The following is a 15,801-nucleotide window of genomic DNA, read 5'->3' as shown; positions in this document are numbered from 1 at the left end:
TGGCCCACAGCTTAAATGATGCAGTCCCTATTCAATAAAACTAACTTGTATAAGCGGCTCAACATTTATTAGAAAAAAATTATATACTGAAATTAAATTACTATAAGCATTGTTTATATAGGGATAATTGGTGAGCACAATAGGAAAATTTGTTTGATTCAAATTGAGACACTCACCAGATGTCCCCACAATTTCTGTCAGGGTCGCAACGTCAAAATGCATAGACACCAAGTTGGATACAATCCTATTCATAACACCTCAACTCGCATACATATTAAGAAAAATAAATATATATGGAAGAATATATTTAGAAATTGAATTAATGATGTCATGCTATTATATATAATGTATAGTAGCATGACATCATTAATTCAATTTCTAAATATACTCTTCTATATAAAGACGAAGCAAGTTTTCAATCCTAATAGTAAATTAATAATATTGAAAAATATTAAAAATCACTAAAAGATTTTTAAATTGAAAACTTATTGGTACATTTTCATGGTAACACCTCCAAGACTTCTATAATTTGCAAGTCATATGGATGCTGCAGTGAAGACGAGAGGGAAGGAATTCTACACTTTGCAATTCACATCCCCCGTCTGCAGCCGGTAAAGTTCCAACTGAAAGATGCACCTGGTTACTCTACGGAGTAATACGAAAATAAAATAAAAATGTGTACCATTTTTATTCGGTTGCGATGCGAAGGCAAACCAATCTTACTTTTCAATTAGAATACGGAGTGCAGTCCAGTTCCTTTAACCGCGATTTTCTGCTCTTATTGGAGCTTCATCAGAAGAAACGTAGGCACTGTTCTCCATACTCCAACTGAATTGCATCGAGAGGTTTTCCCACACATCGCAACCAAATGGATGATAATAGGTGGCTAGCGCCATCTGGCAATTGAAAGACGAAGCAAGTTTTCAATCCTAATAGTAAATTAATAATATTGAAAAATATTAAAAATCACTAAAAGATTTTTAAATTGAAAACTTATTGGTACATTTTCATGGTAACACCTCCAAGACTTCTATAATTTGCAAGTCATATGACTTTTCAATTAGAATACGGAGTGCAGTCCAGTTCCTTTAACCGCGATTTTCTGCTCTTATTGGAGCTTCATCAGAAGAAACGTAGGCACTGTTCTCCATATTCCAACTGAGTTGCATCGAGAGGTTTTGAAAATGTACCAATAAGTTTTCAATTTAAAAATCTTTTAGTGATTTTTAATATTTTTCAATATTATTAATTTACTATTAGGATTGAAAACTTGCTTCGTCTTTCAATTGCCAGATGGCGCTAGCCACCTATTATCATCCATTTGGTTGCTATGTGTGGGAAAACCTCTCGATGCAATTCAGTTGGAGTATGGAGAACAGTGCCTACGTTTCTTCTGATGAAGCTCCAATAAGAGCAGAAAATCGCGGTTAAAGGAACTGGACTGCACTCCGTATTCTAATTGAAAAGTAAGATTGGTTTGCCTTCGCATCGCAACCGAATAAAAATGGTACACAATTTTATTTTCGTATTACTCCGTAGAGTAACCAGGTGCATCTTTCAGTTGGAACTTTACCGGCTGCAGACGGGGGATGTGAATTGCAAAGTGTAGAATTCCTTCCCTCTCGTCTTCACTGCAGCATCCATATGACTTGCAAATTATAGAAGTCTTGGAGGTGTTACCATGAAAATGTACCAATAAGTTTTCAATTTAAAAATCTTTTAGTGATTTTTAATATTTTTCAATATTATTAATTTACTATTAGGATTGAAAACTTGCTTCGTCTTTCAATTGCCAGATGGCGCTAGCCACCTATTATCATCCATTTGGTTGCGATGTGTGGGAAAACCTCTCGATGCAATTCAGTTGGAGTATGGAGAACAGTGCCTACGTTTCTTCTGATGAAGCTCCAATAAGAGCAGAAAATCGCGGTTAAAGGAACTGGACTGCACTCCGTATTCTAACTGAAAAGTAAGATTGGTTTGCCTTCGCATCGCAACCGAATAAAAATGGTACACATTTTTATTTTACTCTTCTATATATTTATTTTGTTTTAATATGTATGCGAGTTGGGGTGTTATGAATAGGATCGTATCCAACTTGGTGTCTATGCATTTTGACGTTGCGACCCTGACAGAAATTGTGGGGACATCTGGTGACTGTCTCAATTTGAATCAAACATATTTACCTATTGGGCTGACCAACTATCTTCCTATATAAACAATGCTATAAGTCTTCTAAATTAGCATAAGCTGCAAATAAGATTTTTAGAGAAATATTGTCAGAGATGAGGTGGAAAGACAGTTTGGAAAAGATGCAACCCCGAAACAATTAGACGGATATTACGAAAGAGTAATCTACATGATCGAACTGCTAAAAATAAACATTTTACTTTATCAAATCATTAGTATTAATAATTTCCGGAAATAATTGAGCATGCAAGCAATAGAAATGAACCAAGCCTGATGAGACACACCTAAAATGACATTCGGGTATACATTGCATTGAAGTGAGGGGAATTGATCGTTGTAAATCAGGAACTGCTCAACCCCGCCTTAATGCTCTGCGAAATTTTGTGGAGATATGTTGTTTTTTTCCAAGCTTTGGTATCATGATTACGTGAACTTCCTTCCATCGATTTAGGAAGAGCATTAACCTTAATATTGCATTTGTTAAATATACAATTAAGATATGAGAAGGTTGAATGCTTGAATATACGAAATTTATTGAAATAATGCAGATCTCGAGCACTTAGTTTAGGAAATCTTTCCCAAGTATACTCTCGCTTCTAGAGCATCATCAGGGGCATTTTGTCAAATCAGGAAGGTATCCTATTAGAATGTGACATTTGTATGATTGGAGTGATGGCAAATTTAAACAAGTAACATTTAACAAACATTGTAGACTAGGAGCCGGTATAGGTGAAATTTGCTAATCATTTTAGGCACTATAAGAGCCTATAACTTAAATAGTAGAACCTAAAAGAAAACGTATGAACTCTGTGCCGTCACTTTTTAGTGGCACATGCGTTGACAGTGGCGCATCAAACTTTCCACTTATGGACGGGATAAATACATTAAAAAGTAACCTCAGTTACTCCCAGAATTCAATTTTTTCATTTTTTAAGTTATATGTGAGTAAACAATTAGGATCAGCGTAATGTTAACCCGCCACCCCCTTTCCCCTTCACCCACAATCAAAAACTTCATTTTTCGTTTTTATTTTTTTTTTTTTAGATGGGATGCAATCAATTTTAAAATTTCAAAAAATTCATAGGCATAGATGAGGCTTTTACAAAACATGTCTATTTTCTATTGGGACCGTGCAAGTTCGGTAAAGCGACACCTATTTCTACGCTCTGCAACTTTATTCGCACTTTTAATTATATTGGCCAATTATATTAGTCCTGGTTACTGGATAATTGTCAAGGCCATAGTCCAAAAAAATAATAAGAAGAAAAAATAAGATTCAGGTTATGTTATTAAAACGTAAACAATTGTATGTAGTAAATAAAATTAGTTATTAAAATGCAGTACTGCAAGCAAAATACAATTAATTAAATTTACCTTTATATAATAATTGCATCATATCAATATTGTGGAACAACATATAATTTTTCTTCTTCAATGACAGTAGATATGAAATGTACGTCAATTTGACAATTTCAATTGACAATATGAATTATTTAAAAAAGTTGCAATATTTCTCCGCTATACGCGCACGATCGTTTCTCAATTCCCTTCCAAGTACTTGCACACCGCGAATAGATCCGTTGGTTGAGTGTACATAACCTCAAAAAAAAAATTTGAAAAAAACAACTTTTTTGGAGATGGTTGGAGGTCTACTTTTTTCTATTTTGTGTATTTTATCAAACACTATGTTTTTAATTGTTTTTTTTAGATTTTCCGTAAGATTCGCCGCCTTGAAAAATCCAAAAAACTGTTTTTTGGTCGGGTTTTGGGGATTTTCCTTGTATAGACTTAAAAAAGATCAAATCAATGTTTTTGTATACGTTACATACCTATACATTAAAGTAACCGAGTCCTTTGGAACATTTATAAATGGGAGAAACACGTCCAACCCCCCCCCCCCCAAAAAACCCATAAAAAACTGTTTTTTTGGATTTTTGAAGGAGGCGAACCTTACTGAAAAATCTGAAAAAAAAATTAAAACAGTGTTTGATAAAACACACGAAATATAAAAAAATAGTGCTCCAGCCACTTCCAAAAAGAAGTTACACGCTTTTTTTTGAGGTTATGTATACTCAACCTACTGATCTATAAAAAATAGTTATGTTTTGGAAAAACTCAACTATGCCTATGAATTTTTTGAAATTTTAAAATTGATTGCATCCCACCTAAAAAAATAAAAACGAAAAATGAATTTTTTTATGGTGGGAGAAGGGGGAAGGGGGTAGCGGGATAAAATTACGCTGAGCCTAATTGTTTAATCAAATAGAACTTAAAAAAAATCAAAAAAATTAAATACTGGGAGTGAGGGAGGGTACCTTTTAATTTATTTATCCCTTCCATAAATGAAAAGTTTGATGCGCCACTGTCGACGCATGTGCCAATAAAAAGTGACGGCACAGTGTTCAAACGTTTTCTTTTAGCTTCTACTATTTAAGTTATAGGGTCTTATTGTGCCTAAAACAGTGGCGGCCCGTGAGGTAGTGCCATAGAGCCATGGCACTACCTTGCTAACTATGCAGAAACATATTTTTTATCTTAAAAACATTTTAATGCCTGTTTATTTTTTTTTTTGTGAATATTTCTCTTTATTTTTATAAATTATATCAAATCTGGCAACTGTGTAGCGCAATGCAAATCTACCGACTCTGGCCACCCACAGCTGACCGGATAAAGGATGAAACTCATAAAAATCCCAGTGCCGAACGGCATAGTGGCTCGTGAGAAAAGAGAAAGATTGTATGAGCATCCTGTGTAAGTGACAGAGAGAGAGCGGTATTGCACTTTTAACATACGTTTAAATTGGAGTCTCCGTGCCAGGCTCGAAATCTCGAAAAGGAAGTTAGTAGATCTTAAGATACAATGTTTTAGATCTACATATTTCTAGTTTCTTTACGCGTTCGCTTGACGCTATTGTGTTTATTGTCTACTACTGTATTGTATATTTGTGTTTATACTCTACTATATTTTTTAATTTGTAATTATTAGTTAGTGCGTTGTGATCGTGGGTGTCGTAGGTATAAAAATAATATTTTGATTATTTTCTACGTTTAATTTATTTATTGACAATGAATCAAATTAGTATATTAAAAAACTCTTTTGGTGGTTTTTCGTTAGAAAAAAAACTACAAATTAAAGAACTCGGTCGGCCTTTACCCGATTTAAAAATTGAAAAACAAAGTGGAAATGGACAAAAACTTCGCTGTCGTAAGTTTAATAAAATTATTTATGATAAAAATAGCTGGTTGTGTGGTTGCGAACAAACTAATAAACTCTTCTGTTTTGTATGCGTTTTGTTTGGAGGTGACGAGACTTGGTCAAACAAAGGCACCGATGATCTTGTACATATATGGGAGAAAATGAAATCCCATGAAAAATCTAAAGTGCACATGAATAACGTTTTTAGCTTTTCAATGCTTGGTAAGTTAAATATAAAAACCCAATTAAATTCAGCTTATCGTGATACTCTAATTAAACATAATGAACAGGTAGATAAGAATCGATATGTCTTGAATCAAATCATAAATTGTATAAGGTTTTGTGGAGCTTTTGAGTTAGCTCTAAGAGGTCACGACGAAACGAAAAATTCAGACAACAGAGGCATATTTAAGGAGCTGGTCAATTTTAGCGCTGAATTAGACAACGACTTAAGGTTCACATTCAAAGTTCCAAATCTTTTAAAGGTACATAAAAAACAACACAAAATGAACTACTGGAGTGCATGTTAGATGTTTACCACGAGGAAATTAAGAAAGAAATTGAAAATTCTCCTTATGTTGCAGTGATTGCCGATGAAACCACAGACGTTGCTGGTGAATTTCAATTAGTTATAGTCTTTCGATATTTGTGTAAAGGACGACCAGTTGAGAGATTTTGGAGATTTTACGTGCCGGGCGGACATGATGCTAAGTCAATCGCTGAATGTATTTTAAATGTTTTAAATCCATTGTTAAAACATACTCCAAACAAATTAATCGCTCAAAGTTATGATGGCGCATCTGTTATGAGTGGTGGCTTAAATGGTGTGCAAAAAATTATTAAGGAGACATATCCTCTTGCAAATTACGTTCACTGCTATGCACACCAAATGAATTTAATTATGACAAGTGCATGTTCCATCAATAAGCAGGCTAGGATATTTTTTTCTAATTTATCTGGTTTGTGCTCATTCTTTTCAACGTCCCCTCAAAGAACAAAAATTTTGGATGAGGTGGTTAATCGCAGGTTGCCAAAATCTTCCCAAACACGTTGGAATTTTCAATCACGAAGTGTTCATACTGTTCATGAAAATAGAAAAGACCTCATTGCAGTTATGGACATTATACAAAGTACTTCACGTGATTTGTCTTCCATTAATCAAGCAAATGGTTACAAATTAAAGCTCCAGGATAAATATTTTGTATTTCGGCTATTTATTTTTAATAAAATTATGCCTCATGTAGAAATTATTTTTCATCAATTGCAAAAAGTATGCACTGATTCTGTCAAAGTGAAAAAAGATTTGGAGAATTTTGCAGCAGCAATTCAAGGTATAAGGGAGCAAATGGACGTCATTATGGATAGTATTCAAGAAGAAATAAACACGTCACAGAGACAAACCGATAATGATGAACCAATAAAAAAAAAGGCGCGAATTGAAGAGGACAGGCCCAGCAGAAAACGGGAAGCCTTAGAGATATGCGATGCAGTTTTGTTGCAAATAAAAACAAGGTTTACCTTCTCCGGACATTTAGTTGCTTCTCATTTATTTATGTCAGAGAAGTTTTCTGCTTATAAGGATAAGTTCCCCGAATCATTTCTTAATGAAACATGCACACAATTTTTATTTTTAAACAAAACTCGACTTAAAACTGAATTACAAGTATTGTATCAGCGAGACGAATTAAGTACTACCTCTGGGGCTGTTCCGTTATCTGTTTTAATCAATGATGAAGGTTTAAAATGTACATTTGAAAAAACCGTTAAACTTTTAAGTATATTAATAACCATTCCCATGTCAACATCTGAAGCAGAACGTTGTTTTTCAATGCTAAAACGAATTAAGACATTCCTCAGAAATACCATGAAGGAAGAACGACTAAGTGCTTTAGGTATGCTGTCTACAGAAAGACATTTTGTAAATGGCATTGACAATTTTAATAATAAAGTCATTGAAAACTTTGCCTCCAAAAAAGAAAGAAGGATGGACTTCACATATCGTAAACTTTAAAAGTGATATTAAATAACTTTGTGCGTGTGTGTAAATAATAGAATAGTGTTATTTTTATAATTTTCTAAATAGGCTCTAGAGACCACATCGTAACAACAAACTTCAAGTACATCAGCAGTGGTAGGAAGAATGAAACATTGACAGCATAGGATTAAAGGACGTGGTGGTCGGATGAGTGTGAGAGACGGAAGCTGATGCGTGATGACGAGCGACTGAGAATCGGGCAAAAGAAGGACATCGGGGAGAAGTCATGCCCTAACGGGCGATTCCACCCTGATGCCCTAGTATGAGAGGGGTGGGGTTTAGCTGGTCCCGGCCACATCGGAGTTACGGAGGGCAGGGAGGTCCGATTTAGGGCCAAACTGGTCGACGTGACACTGATGAGGTTTCAGCTCAGGAACCCAGCACTGTTGGAAATGTTTACCTCCGACGTCTGTTTGCAGATTCCCCACCTAGTGATGAAAAAAACAAAAAAAAAAGTACATCAGCAGTAAATACTGGTGGTAAGTTGAATTTATTTTATTGCTAATTACTTAATTTACGGAACTGTTTTGATAAATTTTGGTAAATTTTTTGGCATCCCAAAAATAGTAAATATATAGATATAAGATAAAAATATCTGCGCCTATTTTTTTTTTTTTTTTTATTTATATTTTATATCCTTTTTGACCATATCGTAAAACCGCCACAAAAAATTTAGGCAGCTGCCCGGATTCTGGCACTACCTTCCTAAAGTTATACGAGCCGCCACTGGCCTAAAATGATTAGCAAATTTCACCTATAGCGGCCCTTAGTCTATTGGACAAAGGACAAAATAGTTTAAATAAATTATAAATGCCGGTACTACATTTGTATGTCAGATATGGAGGAACAATCTTGGATTGTTGATTGTGTAAACCAAGAAACACAATAATTTTTCAGCTTTGATTGTGACTCTAATTGAATCAGAATGAAACCGTCTATTTTTATTTAATTTGATAATTGTTAAATTATTAACAGTCAAAAAATGTCTGATTAGTTGAGAAAATTAGTAGATTTATTATTTAAAGTTTCAATTACCTCGGCAATTGTTTCTATTGTTTGGTGGAAATGGAACGCGCTACAAGGGATTTGACCGGCGATGAGTACGTTTAGTTTAAGTGATGACCTTACATAGCGAAAGACTTTTGTAGCTCCTTATATTGGTAAAAATGTTTTATTAATGCACGGTAATGCAAGACAATTGCACGTTGCACGAACTGTAGCCGAATATTTACAACAGGTAAATCTTCAGACTATGAATTGGTCATCGCATAGTCCAGATCTTAACCCGATTGAACATTTGTGGGGCATAATTGGCAGAAGACTTCTAGTTTGCCACCTCCTAGAACTTTAAAAGAGGCAGAAACAGTAGCTATCGAGCTTTGGAATGAGATTAATCAAGACCAAATAACAAACCTCATTTTAATGTCATCATCATTTGGCTCTACAACTCTATGTGAGTCTTGGCCGCGTTTACTATTTTCCTCCATTGTTGTCGGTCCTGAGCAGCTATTTCCCATTGCTGTACTCCCATTTTGCGTAGATCACTGGCTACTGCGTCCTTCCATCTCTTTCTTGGGCAACCAACTGACCTTTTTCCATCGGGCCTTTTCGAGAATGTGGCGTTCAGAAGTCTTTCGTCACTTGATCTTAGCACGTGGGCCGCTCGTCGTATTCTGTTTGCTTTAATGTAGCGTACTATGTTTTGATCTCCATATATTGTCTGGAGTTCATCATTGTGTCTTCTTCTCCATTCTCCTGTTGTCTCTTCTCTGCAAGGCCCTTAGATAGTCCGCAGTAGCTTTCTTTCAAGTACCAGTAATTTTGTCGTTTCCCACTGATTCAGAGTCCATCTTTAGCTTCCATACGTTATTGTGGGACGAATTATTGTCTTATATACTCTTATTTTTGTTGGTCTTGAGAGTATTTTTGATTTAAGTAGGGTCCTTAATGAGTAATATGCCCTGTTTCCTGCAATGATCCTGGCTGCCACGTCCTTTTCATATTTATTTTCAGATGTTATGATCGCTCCCAGGTACTTATTAAATTCTTTGACGACTTCAAAATTGTATTCATTAATTGTTACGTTTTGTCTAACCCTTGGTCTTGGGTTATTTGTAACCACCATGTACTTGGTCTTGTCCTCGTTGACCTTAAGACCAACTTTCTTGGCTCCGTTCTAAAATAGGGTGAAAACTTCTTTTGCAGCTCTGGTGGATTGTGTAATTGTGTCCACGTCATTCGCAAAGGCTAATAGTATTTTTGATCCTTGGGCGGCAAATCCGTTTGTCAGTTGTGGCTGAGCTTTCCTTACTGCATGTTCCAGTGCAAAGTTAAACAGCAGGGGGGCGAGAGGATCTCCTTGTCTAAGCCCGGTGTCAATGAGGAATTCCTCCGACGTAGTGCTGCCAATTCTGATTCGTGCGGAAGCGTTCTCCGTGCTCACCTTTGCTAATCGTACCAGCTTTCCAGGTACTCCCACAATGCTTCTCTCCTAGCAGAATCGTAAGCTGGTTTGAAGTCCACGAAGATTTGGTGTACATCGCGGTTGAATTCCCAGTTTTTTTCCAATACCTGGCGTAGGACGAAGATCTGGTCTATGGTCGACCTTCCTGGTCTGAATCCGCTTTGGTAGTCGCCTATTATTTCCTCTGCGTATGGAGTTAGTCTTCTAAACAGTATTATGGATATAATCTTGTATGCTGTATTAATTAACGATATTCCTCTATAGTTTCGACATATTTGTTTGTCTCCCTTCTTGTGAATAGGTATTATATGGCTTTCATGCCAGTGTTTCGGTATTTCTTCTCTTTCCTTCTCTTATAAGATGATATATATCAAGATGTAGTTTCTCTCCCCCTTTTTTTAATAGTTCCGCCTGTATGCCGTCTGGGCCTGGGGCTTTATGTTTTTTTAGGGACGAAATTGCGGACTTTACTTCAGCTAGTGTGGGCCCTGGTATTTCAGGTTCGGCTAACTGGTACTGTCTTTGTTGTCCTGTCGTGGGGTTTCTGTATTTAAGAGTTGCTCAAAATACTTTCTCCATTGGCGGCTTATCTCTTCGTCGTCTGTGAGCAATTGTCCTGCATCGTCTTTTATAAATCGTGGGCAGTTGATCGTGCTGCCCATTTGAATGTCATATCTCTTTTATTATCAAAAATAAGCGAATGAATAAAAAAAAACGTGAAAAAATCCTAAGGCTACAACTGAGTTTTTATTTCAATATTTTATAAATGCTAGAATATTCCACAGTGTGTTACTAACTTTGAGAAAAACAACATTATTACAGCGATATTCTTAAAGAATAAGGCTCTAACATATTAAAAAAATCACTCAGATCGGACAACAGGTTTAGGAAATTCGAGACATCAAAAATGTTCAAATTTTAAGATGGTGCGCTAATTTCTTGGAGAAGTGTAGCTAAACTTATTTTATAAATAAGGTATGAATAAAATAAGTACCATTACTTTTGAACTGATAGTATAGGGGTGCCTATAATTATTTTTGGATGGTTTTTCCAATGAAAACCCATCCAAAATAAATCATGAATATCATCAACATGGCATCTACACTCCTAGCGGAGTGATTGCCACCCTCTTTAAGCTTTTCCTATTCGTGTTTCGCAGGGAATCAGTCCGCATTATCATTTTGGTTTTACAATTATTAGCAAAATGAATAAAAATAAACATCTTAAATTACAAAACATGCAAAAATACTTACCTTTAATAAGTTTGTGCCTAAAACCGTACGCCGATATTCCTATTTGTTTTAAATCTTCATGTGACATTTCCGCTAAAATATCCAACGTAATTTGTTCTCTTTCGAAGATATCCAGCAAATGTTCCAGACTTAAGCTAGCCAAGAAATTAGCAACCGAACATATGGCTCCGTCATCTCCTTCGGCGCCTTCCAGTTTTCCAGAAGAACTGGATCCTTCAACTGGAGCCATCGAAACACTAGCTCTACTCCCCACGGGCACGAGAAGCTGAACGGCTGCGCCAGAGGGCATTATGACGGTTTCTACGTTAGTGGATGGTAGAGGCGGAGACGGCGTGTGCGAAAGGGCGATGGATGGAGGTCTGGACGGTGGAGCGGATGCCGTAAGTACACCTTGTTGTGATGCCATTGCATCTTGAAGAAGACAGCGCACATCATCAGCAGATGCCAAGTCGACAGGAGCTTGACCTTCTTGATTTTTCAGGAAAGGATCTGCTCCGTGGGCCAACTGAAAAATAATTGTATTATTATATTTATTACATTATTACAAATATCAACCATTTCTTAATAACATAGATTATGTCGTTGGAAGCCAATCATAGTACAAAGGGAGAAAAACAAGCTTCGTTAAACATGCCCCCATTTAAACATCACTATTGATCCAAAACGACACAAGACAAAAGATCTGATAGATCAATAAGACATTAGTTTTGACAAATCATGGTTTGATTTTATTGATAAATGTAGTGCATGAATATTAACCTGAGTAGTAGGATATAAGCACTAACTAACTAGAAATAAGGAAGATGACAGACAGGTGTATATCATTTTCCTAAAGACAATTATCATTATATAGATGATCGAAAAGTCACGGCAGAAATTACGTATCCCAGAGAACTTCAAATTTAAATATCACTGGTTTAATACATCATAACAGAGACAATCAAAAGACATAAATCAAAAGACTGGACTATTATCTTCTTCTTTCTCGAAACTCCTTATGCCCCTCAGGGACGTCGGAAGTTTTATTCATCCTCTATCCATATCTTCCATTTCTTGCGGTCCTTTGCTAACTTTTTCATTTGTTGATGTGTTTTTCCTTTTTCCTGTCCAATTTATATAATCTGATCGATCCATCTCTTCCTTGGCCTCCCTTTCCTTCTTTTACCATATCTTTTTGATTCCATCACCTGCTTTGGTAGTCTTCCTTGGTCCATTCTGTTAATGTGTCCATACCATTTTAATTTTCTTTTTTGGATCTTGGTTATTATCGATTCCTGTTTCAGTCTTTGTCTAATATCGTCATTTCTTATTCTGTCCAATTTCGTTTTTCCTGCTATTTTTCTCAGCTGCTTCATCTCCGCTGCGTTTATTGTACTGTCTATTTTTGCATTGTTTACACATGTTTCACTTGCATATATTAAAGTTGGTACAGATATTGCACTGTATACCTTCAGTTTTATTTCTTTATCTATTTCTTTCTTTCCAAATATTGTTTTATTTAGTGCATAGTAGATCTTATTTGCTTTTTTTGCCCTGTATGAGATTTCTTCATCTAGCTTTCCATCCTCTGATATTATTACTCCCAGGTATTCAAACGTCGAGACTGTTTCTATTATTTCGTTTTTGCACCTAAATATCGTTTGGTTTATTTCTTCCCTTTTCTTTTGGGCTACTATCATGGTTTTCGTTTTCTTTACATTTACCTCCATTTTCAACTTTTCTATTTCTTTCACCCAGATATCGATTAATTTTTGCATTTTCTCTTTATTGTTTGCTATTATTACTAGGTCATCTGCATATAGTAATCCCTCCATTCTCACTGGTACTAAATTCCTGTACCCTATTGTTGACTGTAATTGCCTTGACCTTCTTTTAGCGCTCTTCATTACTCTATCCATTACTAATATAAACAAAACTGGGCTGAGACTGTCCCCTTGTTTTATTCCTCTCCTTAGGTTTATTATTGGCGATCTGTTTCCGTTTATTTGTACTTTAGCAAGTACGTTTCTATATGTACTTTTTACCACGCTTACTATCTTTTGCGGGATTTGCAGGTCTTCCATTACTGACCATATTACTTCTCTATTTATAGAATCAAAAGCAGCTTTAATATATATAAACGTAATATATAAGTCTTCTCCTATTTCGTTTTTCCTTTCAATTATATTTCTCAGTATGTATATATTATCTGTTGTTCCTCTTTCCTTCCTAAAAGCAGCTTGTTCTTCTTCTAGTTTTCCTTCCAGTTCTTTCCTGAGCTTCCTTTCTATTATCCCGGTGTAGACTTTATATGCCACTGATAAGCGTATAGCCCTATAGTTTTCACATTCCGCTTCATCTCCTTTCTTGGGTATTGGTATCAATAAATTTTCTTCCCAACCTTTCGGTATCTTTTCTGTTCTCCATGCTTCCCTCATTATTTCCAGTAGCCAAAGCTTGCCTCGTTCTCCCACGTACTTCATCATCTCCGGATCTATGTCATCTGCACCTCCCGCTTTTCCAATCTTTATTCTTGCCAATCCTTCTTCAATATCTTTGATATGAATTTCGTCTACTCGATTGTCCCTATCCTATTCTCTTTCCTGCTGTCCTCTCTCCTCATTTTGTTGGTTGTTTGCCTCGAATTTTTCTTTATAGTGCTTATTCCATATGGTTAGTATGTCTTGTATGTTTGTTTTCAATTCATTTCGCTCATTTCTAATTCCTCTTATTTGTTTCCTTTTTGTTCCTTTCATGCTTCTTATTTTATTCCAAAACTGTTTATTGTTATTCCCAAAACCTTCGTTCAATTCTTCACCGAATTCCTTCCAGCTCTTCTTCTTCGCATCTTTTACTAGTTCTTTCACTATATTTCTCTGTCTTCTGTATTTGTCTCTGTCTTGCTCTTCATTTGTGTTTATGAATCGCTTCCACATTTCTTTCCTCTTTTTTACTGCTTGCTGGACTATTATTAAATCATTTATATCAAATCGATGGTGATCAGTAAGAGGGATAAAGTCATAACAAGGATTCAGATAAAAAATGAAGATATTGAATAAGTGGACAAAATGAAATACTTAGAAGTCTGGATTACTGAAGATCCGAAATCAAAAATTTGATCAAGAATAGAGCAATAAATATCAGCCTTTTTGAAGATGAGAACACTTCTGAGTAACCAAAGACTCAATCTGCAAATACTATATCAGATGGTAAAATGTTATATCCGCTCTATTCTTCTATATGGTGCCAAAGCTTGGACTGTTAATGTTGACTTAATGAGAAAGCTAGAAGCTTTTGAGATGTGGCTTTTTGGGAGAATTTTGAAAATACCATGGACCGATCATATTACGAATGAAATGGTGTTGCACAAAATGGAAAGAGGCAGAGAAATTTTGATCACCATTTAAAGAAGATATACAGCATATTTGGGGAAGAAGAAGATGATATACATACGAAGAAATGATGAGTATGAGTTGTTGCAGTTGATTATGAAGGGTAAAATTGAAGGAAAAAGGGGTCCTGGTAGACGACAAATATCCTAGCTGAAAAACATTTACATGGACATGGACAGGGTTAAAAATACAAAGCATTTAAGAAAAGCATAAGATAGAGACGAACTTGCAATAGTTATAGCCAACCTTCATTAGTGGAGTCGGCACTAGGAGAAGGCGATCAAATCGATCATAGTCCAGGGCGCATCTGTTTTGAGATGGACGTTGAGAGGCGACTCCTATTTTTTTTGGAGAAATTGCTTGGAAAATACTCATATAATAATAACTGAGTTATCCTCCCACTCAAAAAGGTCCGGAACATTGTTCAAATAATCAAAATGTCAAAAAATGAAGGAAAAATTCGATTTCTTTCTTCGTTTTTTGATTATAACTTTAAAAATATTCACTTCCGAAAAAAGTTGTACTGAGATAAAAGTTGAGTAATTAAATTTCCTAAAATATAGGATTGGTTAATAATTTTGAAAATTGTCACTCTTGTTGTAAAATAGCAATAATTGCGAAAAAATCATAAAAAAGCAAGTATTTGCATTTTACGTATTTCAAACCATTTATGCTACACTTAGGACCTTCATATATTACCCAGAACAACTTTATGATATAATAAAACAATACTGTAAATTTCATTATGATCAGTTCAATAAATTTTGCAAAATAAATTTTGCAATCCAGCTTTCGCAAAAAAATTCATTTTTTCAAAATGTTGCAGGACTGAAAATAAAGCAGACAGCAAGTTGAATTTTTTTTTGCATATAGAAGAATACCGTACCTTTCATATGCAATTTGCAAAATTAAAATCGGTTAACTACCACGGCGTCAGGAATTTTTTTTAGATTATAACAGTCCCACAAAAGGGAATATAATTTTGACAAGATGTTGTTATGTCATATTAGGGAATGTTACAAAATGAAGGACATGGCCACGATCGCTCAAGTCTCAGAGATCTAAGGGATGTGGATTCTTAAGGGATGTTATAGTATACTCTTATTAGCTTAGAAAAAAAAAATAGAAAAATCAAAATAAGAATGTCAACAAAAATAAAATATTGGGCGCCACTGGTTACCTCAAGGGAACCAAAAATTTATACAAAAAATAGAAATAATAAAGGAAAGATAGATAAATCAAAACAAAACAAAAAAACATAGTCAAATAAAAAATATATAAAATACTTTTAAA

The 15,801-nt window shown here is 35.2% G+C and overlaps 1 protein-coding gene across 1 annotated transcript in view; it reads right to left on the bottom strand.

The window, feature by feature from the left end:
- The window catches only part of LOC114326696 (poly [ADP-ribose] polymerase tankyrase), a 117,302-nt gene that overhangs the window by 29,078 nt on the left and 72,423 nt on the right, over positions 1-15,801 (bottom strand). Inside the window, exon 11 of the mRNA XM_050650151.1 lies at positions 11,138-11,642. Within this exon, the coding sequence (XP_050506108.1) occupies positions 11,138-11,642 (505 nt within the window). The remainder of the gene's footprint in view (positions 1-11,137; positions 11,643-15,801) is intronic.

This window comes from Diabrotica virgifera, chromosome 5 (assembly GCF_917563875.1).
Source record: "Diabrotica virgifera virgifera chromosome 5, PGI_DIABVI_V3a".
In the NCBI taxonomy this organism is placed as follows: Eukaryota; Metazoa; Arthropoda; class Insecta; order Coleoptera; family Chrysomelidae; genus Diabrotica; species Diabrotica virgifera.
Note: the sequence above shows the minus strand (reverse complement) of the source record. Positions and strands in the feature narration are given on the sequence as shown.